Source organism: Spodoptera frugiperda, chromosome 27, assembly GCF_023101765.2.
Source record: "Spodoptera frugiperda isolate SF20-4 chromosome 27, AGI-APGP_CSIRO_Sfru_2.0, whole genome shotgun sequence".
NCBI lineage: Eukaryota > Metazoa > Arthropoda > Insecta > Lepidoptera > Noctuidae > Spodoptera > Spodoptera frugiperda.
Window position 1 is genome coordinate 4,779,328 of NC_064238.1, and position 16,923 is coordinate 4,796,250.

Below are 16,923 nucleotides of genomic sequence, written 5' to 3' on the forward strand. Positions count from 1 at the left end.
TATATGCATGTGCAAAGTGAATCATAACTACACGATAACCAACTAATAAGTAGACGTTTTTGCAACCTGATTAAATCTTTACTAGACAAAAAGAGCCAGCCAAAAATTCAAGCTATTCATTTTCACTTAGTTAAGATTTTACCTATAAAAACGTGAGATCGAATAATGTATGGATCAATCTTCACGCTCGAAAGCCTACGTCAGAAATGTTTACGTTCCAAACATTTGCGGTCTCTCATATCTACGACTTACGACTTAATAATATTAGGAGACAATTTAAGACTACATTAAACAACATGTAAATAACATTAACATAAAGTCTTTGACTTACACACTTTTCTTGCCAATTTTAGAACGTGATAATAATATACATATTGAAGGACGTCTTACTAAGTTTGCCTCGCGGTTTCCACCGCACAATTCTTGCTTGGATAAAACAACTGCGCACTATAATGTACCGTCTCGGCGTTCGTTCTCAAGGATACTATTTTATTACTATGCTACTATGTTATGAAAACAAAATGAAACCGTTTTACAAATTCTTAAATAAGAATAACTTCATACAAAAAGTTTGAGGCTATTCGTGTAGATAGTGTAAAGTACAAACAACATGAATGAAAATATCTACGAGTACGTCCTACGTTTGGCATCCATTTTTCATATTTTCACATCTCTGGACGAAGATGACAAAATATTTGTCAGTAGTTGCCTGGACTGTGCTCAAATCGATCGCTAATGTTAGTTGGTGGTAGTGGTTAGTTCGTGGACAGTGACACACAAAATGCTTACAAGACTAATTAATCTTAAAAAATATTATTACAAATAAAAATTGCAAATTAATGGTTTTCCAATAATGTAAGTGCAAATATTCACAGATTTTTCTGATATTTTTGTCCTTAATTACAGTTTAGTAAAAATCTTACAAACATTTTTTGTTCTTATCATTTTAATAGATTTAGTTTTCATGTTATTCATGCAACATCAGCCTTAAGCAGTTGATTACAAATATTATTACGTAAAGTAAATATTGAATTCATTAATTTTTTGAAAATAAACCTCGGTTTTTACATACATTACCTGTTTGCGGTTTTTGGGAGCGTTCCGTTTACATCAATGCTATCTGCTATATGCTTTTGCTATAATCAATGCTAATGCTATCCTGTATGCTATCAAGCAACCACATCAAATCCTTATCGGTGCAGTGTAAATAATCACCAAGTTGTAAAAAATCATAATACTCCAAAACTACGTGTCCCATGGAGTTTGCAATCAGTGCCAAAATGTCTCGGTTACAGTGACACTTCGGTATTCTATACCTATTTATAAATTAAAAACGGTCTCGTGTGTGCCAAATGTTAATAAAAGATTGTTAGAACTATTACAACATTCAATTCTTGCCGAGAATCTCGCGTGTCAACGAATGTGATGCGCATGCTATAGATCGATTGTGACGTATTCTAAACACAATTTGTAACACCGCTGGCAACGACAGTACAATGTAATTAAATTGTATTTTTTATTAATTGAGTGATTGGATTTCAATTATTGTAATTATGTTGTTCGATACTAATATCGATTGTTGTTAACTATAGGATAAACAAAACCTCTTCCAGTCATTTCCAAGTGATAAAAAAAAACATTTTAAAAGAATATTTAGAAACTAAACAAGACTTTCAAGGACCTTGAATCTTGAAAAATAGAAAAAAAAGTCATTAGTTGAGAGAGTAGCCAAATGTAACAGTTGGTCAAATGGCGTCAAACTGTTGACGTTAAATATTTACAGATCATCCCAATGGAGCGTACTTGTATCACATTATTTTCCCGTGCATTATATCTAATGTTAAAAGTCCCACCATTCACAAAGAAAGACATAAGAATATAATATACCTAGAGACATATCGAACACAGGTGTGTGGGAGACAATAGTCCGACATACACAAATCAGTCCAGAATTCCAGATTCCACTGGCCCTTGAGCTAAATGTCGATGCCAAGATGGTCCCTGAAACGGTCACGCGTATTTTATATTTATAAAGATCAGCAATGCACACTAAACACACGGCCGTTGACTGTGTCGCCGCCCGTACGCGAAACATGTCGCACGCGCGCAAATGTATCGATACAACATAATATATCGTAATACATAAACAAAACCGATCAATTAAAACCGTTCTACCATATAATAACAGTGCCATTTTGGATTTTTACACCAATAAAGTAAGCAAGCAACAGTGAAAATGTCCAATAGTTACAATATGAAGGAGTTTAGCTCGACGTAAGTTGTTTAATTTCTTTTTATTTAATTTTAAAATAGGTCTTGTTTCTATAACCGTGAGTAAACTAAATTATGATAACAAAAACTATGCATATTTTAAGATTAGACCGTGAAAAACTTCCGTGAATTTTATGTACAATTTCCTTAGTGATTCAGCGTTATTTTCTAATCTTAACCCTGCCTAGGAAGTCCTGTCCTTTGCCTGGCAATAAAACTATTTGCAGAGCATGCATGTAAACACTGCATTCTGTTATAGCTGAAATAGCGCCAGAGTTGTGTAATTTTCACAAGCGTGGTACACTAATGGCCAGTTTTACACTTTCATACGAGTACTATAGTGTCGGTCATGCCTGAAGATATGAATTACCAATTACAACAAAGTGGAACTAGAATGTACTCAGTCGGCTAGCTAATCTAAGGCACACATCACCTTTTTTTGTTTCTGCTATATAAAACATTTCTTTTTTTATAAAATTTGATACTTTTCCTAGTACATAAAACAAATTACATTACTTATACAGAATATGAAGATGATTTTGAAATAATATTAGGCACAAATGATATTTAACAAATAGTCAAAGTACCGTACCGCGTAAAATCTCAGGAACATTGTTTAAATAATATCAAGGCAAATGCTTAACGACAAGAAAAACAATGTGAGACCTTGAAATAGCATCGATTTTGGAGTTTAATACTCGAAATATATTATTTAGACTTACCTATTACTAATAAGTTACAAGTATTGATATATCACTTGGCTAAGAGTATGTAAATTGAAAATGCATTGTTTTAACTAAACTTTAGATTAATTATTATTAGGTAATAGAAAACTTCATTAAAATCTCAAACAATCACATATACTAATACATAATAATACTATGACGTCTCGCCTTTTTTTCCCCGAAAAGATAGATAAATACAATGTGGCACTTACTTTTCACCAGTTGTTCTACTACCGAGAATTTTTTAATTGAAATTGTAAAATACCCAGTAATATGTAGTTAATAAAATCAATCTTTAATGATGTTTTAATATGTAACTTGTTTTTTATCTATTGGTACCTTAAAATAACGCTCCCAATCTTTCGTCTGTTTTCTTTTAAATACCAATAAAAATGTTCATCACTTTACATTAGGTAGAAACGTCTGCTTTTAGGTACTTATCAATGTACTAGCTATGTAATTAGACATGACTTATTTACATTAATTACTTTTATCAAACGTATGTAAGTTCTTATACAAACAGGTGACTGTTTATTTAAGATGGGAACAGGGATACAAGGTTCTCTTTCCTTAGACATTTCTTCTCCTGAATGAGAAAGATTGAAGAAACAGATATGTGATTACAAAGTATGACAGTTTGGCAGCCATTTTAAATTTAAACGTAAGAAAGTACCTTCATTAAATCTTACGAGTTCAATATCAGTCAATGACGCCAACGTTGCATGATGCAGCTCATGATTAGAATGATATCATTTGTTTTTTTTTTTGATAGGCTCGCTATTTGGTGAATAAACCTTTTTAGATCTTTCTTCAATTTGTTTTCTAATCTCTGAGCGAGCGTAGGTACCCGTTATTCAACACATTTTTTTAAATTTAATTTGGCATTTATTACAATCTGGCTCTACCGGTTTTCTTGATTATATTGTTTCTTGATTATAATCATTATTAAGAGTGTTATTCCACCAAAGATGTGCTACATAGCTATGCTACGAAGATGTAATAGCTAAGCTGTGAAACTATGTGGCCGTTTCCACTGATACTAAGCTATGTAGTTGTGCGAGTAAGATGTGCTATGAAGATGCGCCGCCGCAAAGTAGCTGTGCGAAGAAGATGCGCAACTCGAGAATGCGATGTATCGATAGTAGGGAAGCCATCCATAGCACGCATCTTTCCATATAAAAAATATAGCTTAAGTGAGTAATTGTGTACCAATGAATATGATTGGTGGAAGCCAAACGCATCCATAGCAACGTAGCATAGCACATATCTGGTAGAAAAGCACCCTAACTCTCGTATTTTTGCAACACAAATAACATGATAATATTTTTAAAAATAAATACTAATGTGGCCTCTAAACCGTCGTCTACATAATAATATGTTGCTACATCCCTATTATTATTCTGCAGAGATCTAGATTCTAGAGAACATGTTTTAGATTACCTGCAGATAAATATTATAAGTAGAAACACTGATGAACCATAATGATAACAAGTTTCGTCTACATAATAATAGAAGTTTCAAGGTACACAGAAATCCAGACTTTATATAGAGAAGATTAGGTTATTTTTTCAAAAAATGACAGTAATTTATATGTAACAGTTGTCCGCACATTTATTCTTTATGAACTATAAACATTATTTTAAGCAAAATGATCGACAAACCAGGTCGACGGAGCCCCGCACTGAGGGGCTCTTATTTTGGGATCACTTATTTTACACATTACACCCGGATATTTTCTATAATATAAAAATAAGTCGGGTTTTTTCTACCTGACGCTACAACTCCAGAACGCACGAACCGATTTCCACGGTTTTGCATTCGTTGGAAAGGTCTCAGGCTCCGAAAATTCAGGAAAATTTCAAGAGAAAAGCAGAAAAACAGGAAACATTTCGCGAGTTCGCCGGGTTTGCTAGATTAACTAAATATCTTAGCCAGACTAGACAGTTATAAATTTTCATTAACGCCTGCATTTGCATATGCATGTCATGTTTACCGTCGTAAATAAATAAGCCAACAATTTTAGCCCCAGCGATGGCTTCTATCCAAAAGTTTGATGATCAACATGTCACGTTTCGTGTTGATAACACGTGCGACATCATGAGATGATAACAGGATACATTTCCTTGAAAGAACACGTATAGACGTTAAGAAAGCATGCGTTATCATTTCTATTTGTTATTATAACAACTGTAATGTTATTAGTCTTATCTAATACTAGCGCACCAATCATTTGCGTGTATACACAGCTTAGCACTGGTGGAAAGGGACTCAGCTAAGCTATGTTTTTGGCTTCCCTACTATCGATACATCGCATACTCGAGCTGCGCATTTTTATAGCACATCTTATTCACACAGCTTAATATCATTATAAACAGTCACATAGTTTTACAGCTTAGCTTTTCATCTTCGTATAGCTATATAGTACATCTTTGGTGGAAACGCACCCTTAATCGAGTTATTTATATCTATATAGCATGTAGAGTATGTACCTATAAATTATGCCAAAATCTGTCATTTTAGTCAAAATATCTTATTCAACATTATTTTAAACAAATTTTGTAACAAATAAATACCAATCACATTCTACTAGTGATGTTTTATGCGTAAACCAAATACATATGTATATAGTAATGATTGTTTCGCTTCAATATAAAGGCTTCTCATCAACGAACCTTCAACTTAAGCGACTACATGAGTCATTGGGAAGCTAACAACGGTTTAGTTTTTGACTTCAAGGAGAACAGGTTTAACAGACATGTATAACCATAATCCAATATTTACGATCGGTAACTGATTACGTCATTTTCAAAGTTTGTTATAACTATAGACCTCAATTACTTAATTGGTTTAAATTCCATAATGGAACTTCAATTCTAGGAAGAGTTATATTTTATTAATATTTTAACATGCTACGTCTGTATAATCAATCATTATTGTCATTTCTAACAACAATAATGAGTATAGTATGATGTGACATGATCATTTTATTTTTTTACAAAAACAAAACGACTTTACTGAAGAAAGACTGTTTAAAAAACATTAAAAGGATCAAAGTTACTTCAATTTCAAAAGCCGGTGTTTCTCATTATTGTTTGTTCTTGTTTAACATCGACTACCGAAATAAAAGTTATTTTGATCATTCTAGTGTTATTTTTAACCGATTTTCTTCAGTGAAGTCGATATTTTCTTATTTTTTGAAAAAGGTTTTCTTATTTAGATACAAATGGGATGTTTTAATGATACATAACTCTCAGAAAAAAAATCGTATTAGATAAAAAACCAGGCGGTATAAACTACAACTAATCGAAATTAAATCTCCATGTTATTGCCTTATTGTACCCTTGACCTACGTAAACTAAAGTCAAGGCCAACGCAGTAATTTCTAATCAATCACGTAGTACGTATGCATTTTTATTAATCCAACAGAATTTTCCGTCTGGCAGTTAATACTCGTTGTAAAGTTTATAATCTTTATAGCCAAGAATAAATCAGAAAGAGGCTATATCTAATTTACTGTGTGTAGCTTAGGTGTGCCTATGATAATACAAGTAAAAATACATTTCATTCATTCATCAAAATACAGTTCATCACTTCATATCCACAGCCAATTAGTAGCCACTGTTTACCAAAGCCTCTTCTCGCATGGAGAAGGTTTGGATAATTAATTCAATGCGGGTTGACATATACAGCATACAGTGTATCACATCATATCCACAGCCTATTGGTTGCCACTGCTGACCAAAGTCTCTCCTCGCATAAAGAAGGTTTGAGCATTAATTCGCTTGCTCAGTACGAGTCAGCTGTGACTTACAATCGGGCAAAATAGGCCAAAGAACAAAAATTTCATAAACCACTGAGTGAGCAGAATTCTAAATCTATTACGTCAATATATCATCATCTTTATCATTAGTAAATAATTACAAGTAGAATTAGGATGACTGTGTGAATAATTTCAATCAAAAGTTCAACAGAAAACGTGATTCTGACAAGCAAGTACCTGTGTCATATATTTTATAATGTAAATTAATGATGTACACACAAAACGTAAATGAAATGATTACAAAGACAACTATGTTATCAATAGAGCCTTTTATTACTGCAGCGTAATAAATGTAATTAAATAGCTTAGGGAAGTCTTAGCGCTTCAAGAGAATCATATTTCTTTGAGGTAGAACCTCTTCAAGGCTATAGTTGTATTATTTACCTTCGTTTTACATATCCACACTAGTCGTTTTAATAGGAATTACGATAGGTAATGAATGAAATCAACGAAATCTCGAATCTGTTTAAAGCCCGAGTGAATAGGTTGCTTATGTACATAACAGACGTGCTCCATCGTAAGCCGCATCATCACTTACGACCAGGCGAGATAGCGGCCAAACGTCGGCCCAATTAAGACAAAAAAAAATTTGCGGATTTTCGGCACCGGAGAAACTCTTTGTGTGAATTGTTGTTTCAGATCTGGGTAAACTTGTATGTTTGTAAACGCACCCACGACACAGGAGAAAATCGTAGTGTGAGACAACGTTCTTTAAAAAAAACACTATTACGAAAAAACTTACGTTTGATAAACATTTTCTGTAATAGACAGTTACCTACTGCAGATGATTATTTCAATGAAACTCAATAAATGAGTTTTCAACCTGAATTACGTTAAAAATACATTCCTAACAATGACTGTAAGCTGATGTCTCAACTGAAAACCCGACCGTGGTTTTCCTCAAAACCGCAATACCTCAGGTCAATGAATGAGACGAATAAAGAAGATTAATAGGACAAATTGCGGTCAAATCAAAACAAATAAGATTCATGATTCTCTAGCAATCCTCGATGGAATTGCCGATAGGTAATGGTACTCCCATCTAAACATAAAGTACCCATCCAATTGAATTCTTGTTGCTGCATCCAGAAATAAATTCGGGTTGGCGTTAAATTCTCATTCAAAATATATGCTATCACAATTTTGTCTGGCGGACTTTAAACATGCATTCTTTGGACTAGACGCTACATAGCTATGAGAGTGTTGCTCTTTTTCATTTCACTGTAATCTCCTGATAAATCATCCGTTAAATTGCTTGCCGTCACGAAGTGTCTTTAAATTAATGTGCCCTACACTACGTTTCTTAGGAAAATAATTATATAAACACTGTTTTTTATTTATATTTCTTGTTAAAATGTTTGCTGTAGGTACTGAAATTTTCTGCTGTATCGTGTATTTGTAGATATACATAGTTACGCAGACGTTAATACCTTATATATCATATCCAAAGCCAAAACAAACGTCATCATCATAATATACATATTATACGAATACAATTTGTAAAGTGACTAAACTAAAACCATATTCTTAGCTAAGTAGGTACCTATACTTTAGCAATATAGATATACAAAGATCCGTCTTTGTTTTGTTGCTGAGTCAAATAGTATTTTTTACATGTAGGTACATCGAATATGTAGATATTTGGTGCGATGAATATTAACGAAAATTAACTAAGGTTAATTTAAAGGTACTACAGACTTTGATTTGTTTGATTTTTTTTTCAGTTGTGTAATTCGTTTCCGAATCACCTAATACGATATATTGAAACATAGGAAATATGTTTGCGTGATCAATATACACCTACAATTAAAATGCACTCTGTTTCAGGGCCATCATAACAGAAAATGGAATCTATCCATCAACGATATCCATTAGCACAATAAACACCAAATGCAAAGAGAATGATCTTGAAATGAATAATTATGATCCCTTTCAAAATAGAAAACTGGAACATCCCAACTCGTAAGTATACGTTAAATAATAAACCAATTCATATTACCTAGCTTCACTGACGGACAGACTAACAAACTATTATTTATTTCTTTCTGTGTTAACGTTTCAAAAGTGCCTAAGTATTTATGGTTTAATTAGAATAAATGATTTGACTTTGACCTTGACTTTAACTGTGACTTTGACTTTATTGCCAGCCTATCAGGAAGCTTGTAAAAAAATCTTCTGCGCAGTTGTCTAGTCTAGTTGACTGGCCGATGACCTGATATCATTATTACTGATATTAAATAAAGAATCCCACAGACATTTTACTCCATTCAATTCAAATAAATCATAAGTAATTGAAAATCTTGATTTGAAGTATTCTAATGAATAAAACCTATTATATGCTTCTGTGGTAATAAAAAAATAATTATTTAAAGCACGTGGTCGATAAAAATCAAGTCGCTTCAAATTAATGATAACTGATAAGAAGTTGAATGGCAGTTAAAGCCTTGACTTAATTTACGCAGGGTTAACAATTTTTAAATTATTAACTTCCTGAAAGGCTAAACAGGCAATACATTTATTAAAAATCTACCACTTTTCACCAGTGATGCTAAGGATGACCCTAATGCTAAACACCGGGCTATTCATATTCGCAAAGCAAAACACACAGTTGTGTTTTGTCCAACTCAAGGATTTTACACCTAGTCCTTGTAGAAAACAATGGCAATTATAAGAATTCAAAGTAAAAATTATTTATTTCAAATAGACCAGGAAGGCACTTTTGACCATCAAAGCAAATATTTGTCTGTGTTTAAAATGTCAGCCCTCAAGTGTAGCTATTTGCTCGTCCCAAAATGTAGATTCTTATGGAAAAGAACGAGCAAGAAACTTCAAAGATAACTCTTTTTAAATTTTTCAAGTTCACAATACAATTCTTGATCAGTACATGGTTTTGATTGCTTCAACTATGTGAGAACAATTTTCAGTCAAAGAGATTGAAAAAGAAAATAACCTTGAGGACTACCTAGTTACCTAAGATATAATATTATAAACCTTTTTTTACTAAACCACGATTACTGTTTTGTTTTTAGAGATATGAGATCGTTTGCAAATCTTCTGAAGTCGTCCCTAGGTTCTGGTATTCTGGCGATGCCGGCAGCCTTTAAGAACGCTGGCACGATAGTAGGCATCGTTGGAACTATCATACTCGGATACATCTGCACACATTGCGTATATTTATTAGTAAGTATTTTTTTTATATCATCTCACCTTTTATTCCCGAAGGGGTAGGCAGTGGTGTACATTATGGCATGTAATGCCACTGTACAATTTCCACTTTTCACAATTCTTGATTTAAGTCTCATGTAATAGGAGGTGAGCCTTTTGCCATATACCGGGGCACATTTCCAGACTCCGTACTACTACTGAGAAATTTTCGAAATATATTTGTTTGTTAGCATTTTCAAAATAGCATTGTCCAAATAATCTCATACTTTGCCCATATAATAAAAATGTTGTATATTATAAGGTCTTGCATAACGATATAAGCATCGTGATCGGCATAAGCGGCATGATCAGTATAAACAACTATACCTATTTACGAAGAAAAATTTCTCAGTCATCAAAATAAACTTATGAACCAACTTTTCCAGGTTAAAACTTCACAAGATGTATCGAGAGTAACAAGGGTACCATCACTAGGCTACGCTGAGACCGTTGAAGCAGTATTTGCAACTGGACCCCAACCTTTACGAAAAGTATCACGAGCTTCTAGGTACGTTCACAGACTATTTTATTTTCTTTTTTTATGGAATTAGCCGGTAAACGAGCAGACGGATCACCTGATGGTAAGCAATCGCCGCCACCCATGGACACTTTAAACACCAGAGGCGTTACAAGTGCGTTGCCGGTTAGGAATTTAAGGGTTGTTGGGGAATTGGAGATTGTGAACATTGGGAAGAGGGGTAATTGGGACTCCGGTAACCTCACTAACACACTTTCTTCTCATATTTAAATCAAATCGATCTCATTGATCACTCTCTAGATCGCACGTGTGACTTCTAAACACAGACCTTTGCATTTTATTATCAGCTCTGGACTAGTTTATTTTTTGCATAGATAGACACTCAGGAAATAGGTACAGCTTTATGAAATGATTTTACCTATAAAAAATGCCATTCATGAGAGGTTTATGAATGACTTTTATTATTATAATATAATATCTTTTCATGAGACAAAACTTGAAGTCAAGTGAATGAATTGCTCTAATCAAATAGGTATTCTAAAATTACAATAGATTTTTATATAATTATCCAATGTTTTAACTTATTAAATCTTTGGAATCCCACACGAATCGCAGCTGGAAAATTTAATAAAAATATTGAATGTTTAAAATCATTCATTTTTCCCATTTTCCGCGGTTGAAGAAAATTTATAATACCTACATATACGCGTGAAATATAATAAAAATATGTTTAAATAAATTAATTCTAGTACCATGTGTTACTTATATCTGAGTAAATTTTCCACCTTACTGAACGATAGCTCTATTCGCTAAAATAATATTTAGAAAACGCTTCTCAAAATATTCATTCATGATAAATTAATAGCAGACAGACTAAAATGACCCCTGAAATCAATCATCAATCACGTTTCCGATGAGTGACATCGTAAATTTGAGGTAATCAAACCAATAAATACCTAAGGTCAAGTTTGCTATAGTAAGACGCGTACTATTATTACACTGTCGATGTCTTTCATTAATGGCCTCACGTGACTTTGATTCACGATTGAATGTAGACACAAGACAGCCGATACTGTCTCTGCATAGCGTGATACATTTCCACTGTGAACGAGAGACGTCTGCCAAAAGTGATGTCTATAATTCGATCTTAGAAATGACGAAAGCCGACGACAGCTGCTTATTTGTTACTTAGTAGATTGTTAGTCATCTTTATTGGACGAAACACAATTTTTTATGTTTTACCTTTTAAGGAGTATCTCTCGGAAGATTTGAAAGCAAGTTTTTTTTTCATCAGACGTATCACCTGATGGTAAGCAATCGCCGCCGCCCATGGACACTTGAGGCGTTACAAGTGCGTTGCCGGCCTTTTGGCGATTAGGAATTTAAGGGTTGTTAGGGAATCGGGGATTGGGAAGACTGGGAAGAAGGGAATGGGGCCTCCGTTAACCTCACTTAAACAACGAAATAAAACGCAAGCGTTGTTTCAAGTCGGTATCACTCCGGTCGAGCCGTCCCATTTGTGCCGAGGCATGGCTCTCACACACTTAGCATGTTCTTAATATTTCATCACCCTTAGGTATAACAATATGGAAAATCGGGTTTTGGCCACCTCTGAACACTTGAGTGACATGTTATGATCAAAACAAAATTACCATTTCTTCCTGTTTATTCTCAGACACGAGACACCTTATATGACTGTACACATTGGCATCAATGTTTTTAAAGACGAGTGGCGCCTAATTTATTTGGCTCATCATCAAAGACATTACCTGTCCCAAAACATTTCAAGGTCTTACAGGTGCTTTTGCTCCATGTTCTTAACAAGCATCATCGTTCTTTTTGCAGGATATTTATAGACTGGGCGATGGCTTTCACCATTCTTGGCGCCTGTGCAGTCTATGTCATCTTACTCGTGGAATCCGTTAAACAGGTATGTTGGACGGCTGACAAAACAGTCTTGTCTTATAATGCTTTCCTCATAACTTGTAGCAAATGTAAGAAAATATTTAGGTAGATACAAAAATATCTTTGAATTCGAAATTGTTGTTCTATTATCTTCTGCTTTATAAAAAACAATAGCGTAGGTGTGCTTGGTCGAACTCGTGAAAAAAGTTTGAATGCTAATGATATCCTTGTCAAACAAGTTTGCCAAAAAAGGAAATTGTTATAAGACTTATAGATACTGTACCTCGGTGTACGTTACGAGCGCCTCTTTGGTTCTCGTTCGGCGCTCTGATTGGTTGGTTTGTTGGAGCCGGCCAATCACAGCGCCGAATGAGTTCTCGTTTCAATTACTTTAAACGTAAAGCAAACTCATACTAAGGTTACTGTTTCGCCATTGAGTAAACTTACCTACTAATCGATTTTCAAGATCAACCCGAAAAAACATTGTAATAGAAGTCTTGTTTTTAAAACAAGTCCACTCCGAAAATTTTGCTTTCTAAATTTTAGATGGTCATAGAAGGCCCTACCTTTAATATTCAGTGTTCTATTCAAACTTTAACAAATTTTAATTTTTATTATTTAAATTTCAGATCGTGGACTTTTATTACGTGGACAATGGTATCAGCACGACGATGTACTGCCTAATGTTCTTAGTACCGATACTTCTATTCACGCAAATTAAGAACTTGAAATACCTGGCTCCCTTCTCTGGATTTGCAAACGTGTTACTGGTTCTCACATTCCTCATATGCCTCTACTATATCTGCTCGGACTTCCAGCCTATTGACTCGAAGCCGATGTCAGTCGATATTGGAAAACTACCTCTATTTATCGGGTAAGGAACAACTTAGCTTTATACACTACAGTAGTCCAGAAAACAGCGTAATCTTTTTTAAAAAGCCGGCAACACTCCTGTGTGTCCTCTAGTGTTTCGGGAGTCCATGGGCGGTAATTGCTTACCATAGGTGACAGGTCCGCTTGTTTGCCCCCTATTCGATAAAAAAAGTTGTGTTAATGCTAAGATTACACCATCTGCGAAGTTACATAGGTATGTATGCCGTATGACAGACGCATTTTTCACCAGTTATTTTATTGAATCCCTATATAATAGTAAATCCAAATAAATGGACTACGTTTCAAAAGCTTTACAAACGTACGTTACGAACCCATCTGAATAAAACCTACTCAAAATAATTTCAGACGTTACTTCAGTAACCGAAACTTACCTTCCAATTTTACCGAATGGAGAATGGTCAGATGTGTTGTCTTGCTCAGCTATAGTTTATTTTACTGAGTACAAATGCTATATAGCAGTAGGGATCCCATTACCTACTAGGCAAACATTACATAAATAGGTAATTAAAAGTACCTATGATTGACTACAGCAAATCGCTAATTTCAACCTTAACTTCATTTCAGTACAGTTATATTTGCTATGGAAGGTATCGGCGTTGTCCTACCAGTTGAGAACACGATGGCTAAGCCGAACCACTTCCTCGGATGTCCTGGAGTGCTGAACATCACCATGTCAGTGGTCGTGCTGTTGTACATGATCATGGGATTCCTAGGCTACGTGCGCTATGGAGATGCAGCCAAAGGAAGTATTACTCTCAATCTGGACACATCTGAAATGTAAGTTTCAGCACTTTTTATTCAAAATGTAATTTATTACCTCTACGAAAATGTTCAATCTTTTTAACCGACTTCAAAAAAAAAGGTTCTCAATTACCTGTACGTACATACATATGTAGGTACATACATACGTTTGATTATCTCGCGTTTGGCTGAACCGATTTTGGTGCGGTTTCGGCATAATATTTTTTAGACTTACAAGATATTTATATTACACTATAAGCTGACTTAAAAATGGAGGCGTAGAGAAAATTAAAAAGCGGTTTCTTTTTTAAAAAAAAAAAGTACCTCAATACAACTTTCTTTTTTTCTTTTATGGCAAAGAAGCCAGTAATGTTTTTTTATTCATCATAAAATATTTTTTATAACTTTTGTAAGCTAAACATGCCAAAAAATATGAGAGTATAATAGGATTATACAATAGAAAAAAGTCGCATGCTAATTAAAAATCTAAAACACATTTACAAATTCTTACTGTCCACTAACCATCAAAACGATTAGAAAATGCCATTAAGTTTTTTTCTTTTATTTATTTTTCTTTTCACATAAATGGCCATCAATAATTTTTTTCAACAATAACGGCCAGTGTTTTATAATATTCGAAATAGCAAAAAAAAGTTTGATTATAGTCACTATCTGAGTATTTAATTATTAGTTTATTATTTAGGTACCCATTACTTGTTATTTGTATTTTTAATAATAATCTTTTCTTTTTTCCAGTCCTGCATTAACAGCCAAAGTTTTCATCGTGTTTGCGATTTTCTTCACGTACACGCTACAGTTCTATGTGCCCATGGAAATAGTATGGCGAAATACAAAAGAACATGTAACGCAGAAGTACCACAATCTTGCTCAAGGCATTATCAGAGCGGTTTTCGCTACCCTAACAGGTAATAGAAAATTAAAAAAAGATAATAAGTTGTCAATTTTTTTATAATAATAATTGTATCAATTAGCAGCACTTACATAATTTATTTATTATACTTACTGTAATATCACTGATGTTAATGCGAATGCCTGCTTATACTGCAAATCCGCAAGGGTAACTCGGATCAGGGCCACAGGCAGTGAAGGAATACCGCGGTGGTTTTAGCCGGTAAGGATCCGGCACACCCGTCTTCCCCACGACGAAAGTCGATGAGGATTTTCATTGAGTTACAAAAAAATGTTAATACAACAAATTTTAATAAAAATATCTTTACCTTTATGTAATTATTTTTTTCTTTTTTACAGTGGCAGCAGCGGCTACATTACCTCGCTTGGAACAAGTAATTGGTCTAGAAGGAGCATTCTTCTATTCTTTCTTGGGTCTCATTGCGCCGTCAATCCTTGACGTTATTTTTAATTGGGAGAGAGGCCTCGGCAAATACAACTGGATTCTCGTCAAAGATATTATATTAATAGTTTTTGGGACCTTTGTACTTGTCGCAGGTGTTACTCAAAGTCTTAGGGAAATTATCGGGTCAAAGTAAATTGTGTCGATAAAAACGTGATAAAGTGTATTATACTTTAAATGTTTATGTAAATATAGATAGGCGATTTATTTTTTTAAAGAAAGTTTAATGTATGTACTTAATTCTAACAAGTAATTATTAAGATATTTTTATTCTAAAATGTGTTATGGCGTTTTACGTAATGTGAAATCAACCAGACATGAATGTATAATAAGTTAATACAGTATTTTTTTAACAATTTATGACTTTTATTACCTGAAAACCCTTTTTACATTATATTCTTATAATCTAATCATTGGCCCGATACCGAGTCGAAGAGGGAAATATGGCACGATTCTCAGTGATTCTACAAAGGAACTTATTGAAAGAAGAAACCTTACTCCTCAACAATCGTTACAAGAAATTAACCATCTTAATAAATTAATTAGAACTTCTATCAGGCATGACGTTAGGAAGAACAACTATAACATCATTAAAGACACTATAGAGAAATATCGCGGCCCAAAAGTGTTCAGAAGAAAGTTGCAAAAAGGAAATGCCCAGATACATAAAATAACAAAGGAGGACGGAACCACAGTAACCGAAAGACCAGCTATACTCAGAGCTGTGGAGGAATTCTATCACAAACTGTACTCCAGTCAGACCGAGGAACTGATACCATCGAACTCTGATCCAAGAGCCAAGCTTATTCGTCATCTCACTGAGGACTTGCCAGACATAAGCATATATGAGATAAAAAATGCTCTGAAGAAAATGAAGTCAGGAAAGACCCCAGGGGAAGATGGAATTACAAGTGAGCTTTTAAAGTACGGTGGCAAGGCTATACTCAAACAATTACAGGTCCTATTTAACAAAGTTATCCACGAGGGAGTTACTCCGGATGAATGGAAAAACGCCATAGGGACCTTAATTCATAAAAAAGGAGATAAGGCTAAAATCGCAAACTACAGGCCCATATGTATCTTAGGCCACATATATAAACTTTTCACCAAAGTAGTTTGTGCAAGACTTGCCAATCGCCTAGATGCTGCGCAGCCAGTAGAACAGGCTGGGTTCCGGTCCAAATTTTCAACAATTGATCACATCTTCACCATGAGGCAGCTGTTCGAGAAATGTAGGGAGTACAACTTATCGGTGCACGTAGGGTTTGTTGATTATGAGAAGGCATTCGATTCAGTGGAACATTGGGCTGTATTTCATGCACTCAAGCGATCCAACGTGGACGATCGATATGTTCAAGTCATCAAAGACATATACAGCAAGGCTACCCTACAAATAAGCCTGCATGAGTTGACAGACCCAATTAAAATGTCTCGTGGTGTAAGACAGGGTGACACCATCTCGCCAAAATTGTTCACATCGGCACTGGAGGATATGTTTCGCACAATAGATTGG

The 16,923-nt window shown here is 34.4% G+C and overlaps 1 protein-coding gene across 2 annotated transcripts; it reads left to right on the forward strand.

The window, feature by feature from the left end:
• The first annotated feature begins 691 nt into the window (after positions 1-691).
• On the forward strand, positions 692-15,766 carry LOC118263390 (proton-coupled amino acid transporter-like protein pathetic). Of its 2 annotated transcripts, none has more exons than XM_035575338.2 (9): positions 692-855; positions 8,644-8,778; positions 9,846-9,996; positions 10,407-10,528; positions 12,344-12,428; positions 13,033-13,277; positions 13,862-14,074; positions 14,795-14,964; positions 15,308-15,766. In XM_035575338.2, coding segments are annotated over exons 1-9 (1,362 nt in total). In that variant the 5' UTR covers positions 692-853; the 3' UTR covers positions 15,547-15,766. The 2 variants fall into 2 exon arrangements, with proteins under 2 accessions (XP_035431231.1, XP_035431230.1); XM_035575337.2 differs by lacking the exon at positions 692-855 and adding an exon at positions 2,037-2,274.
• Positions 15,767-16,923: the final 1,157 nt, after the last annotated feature.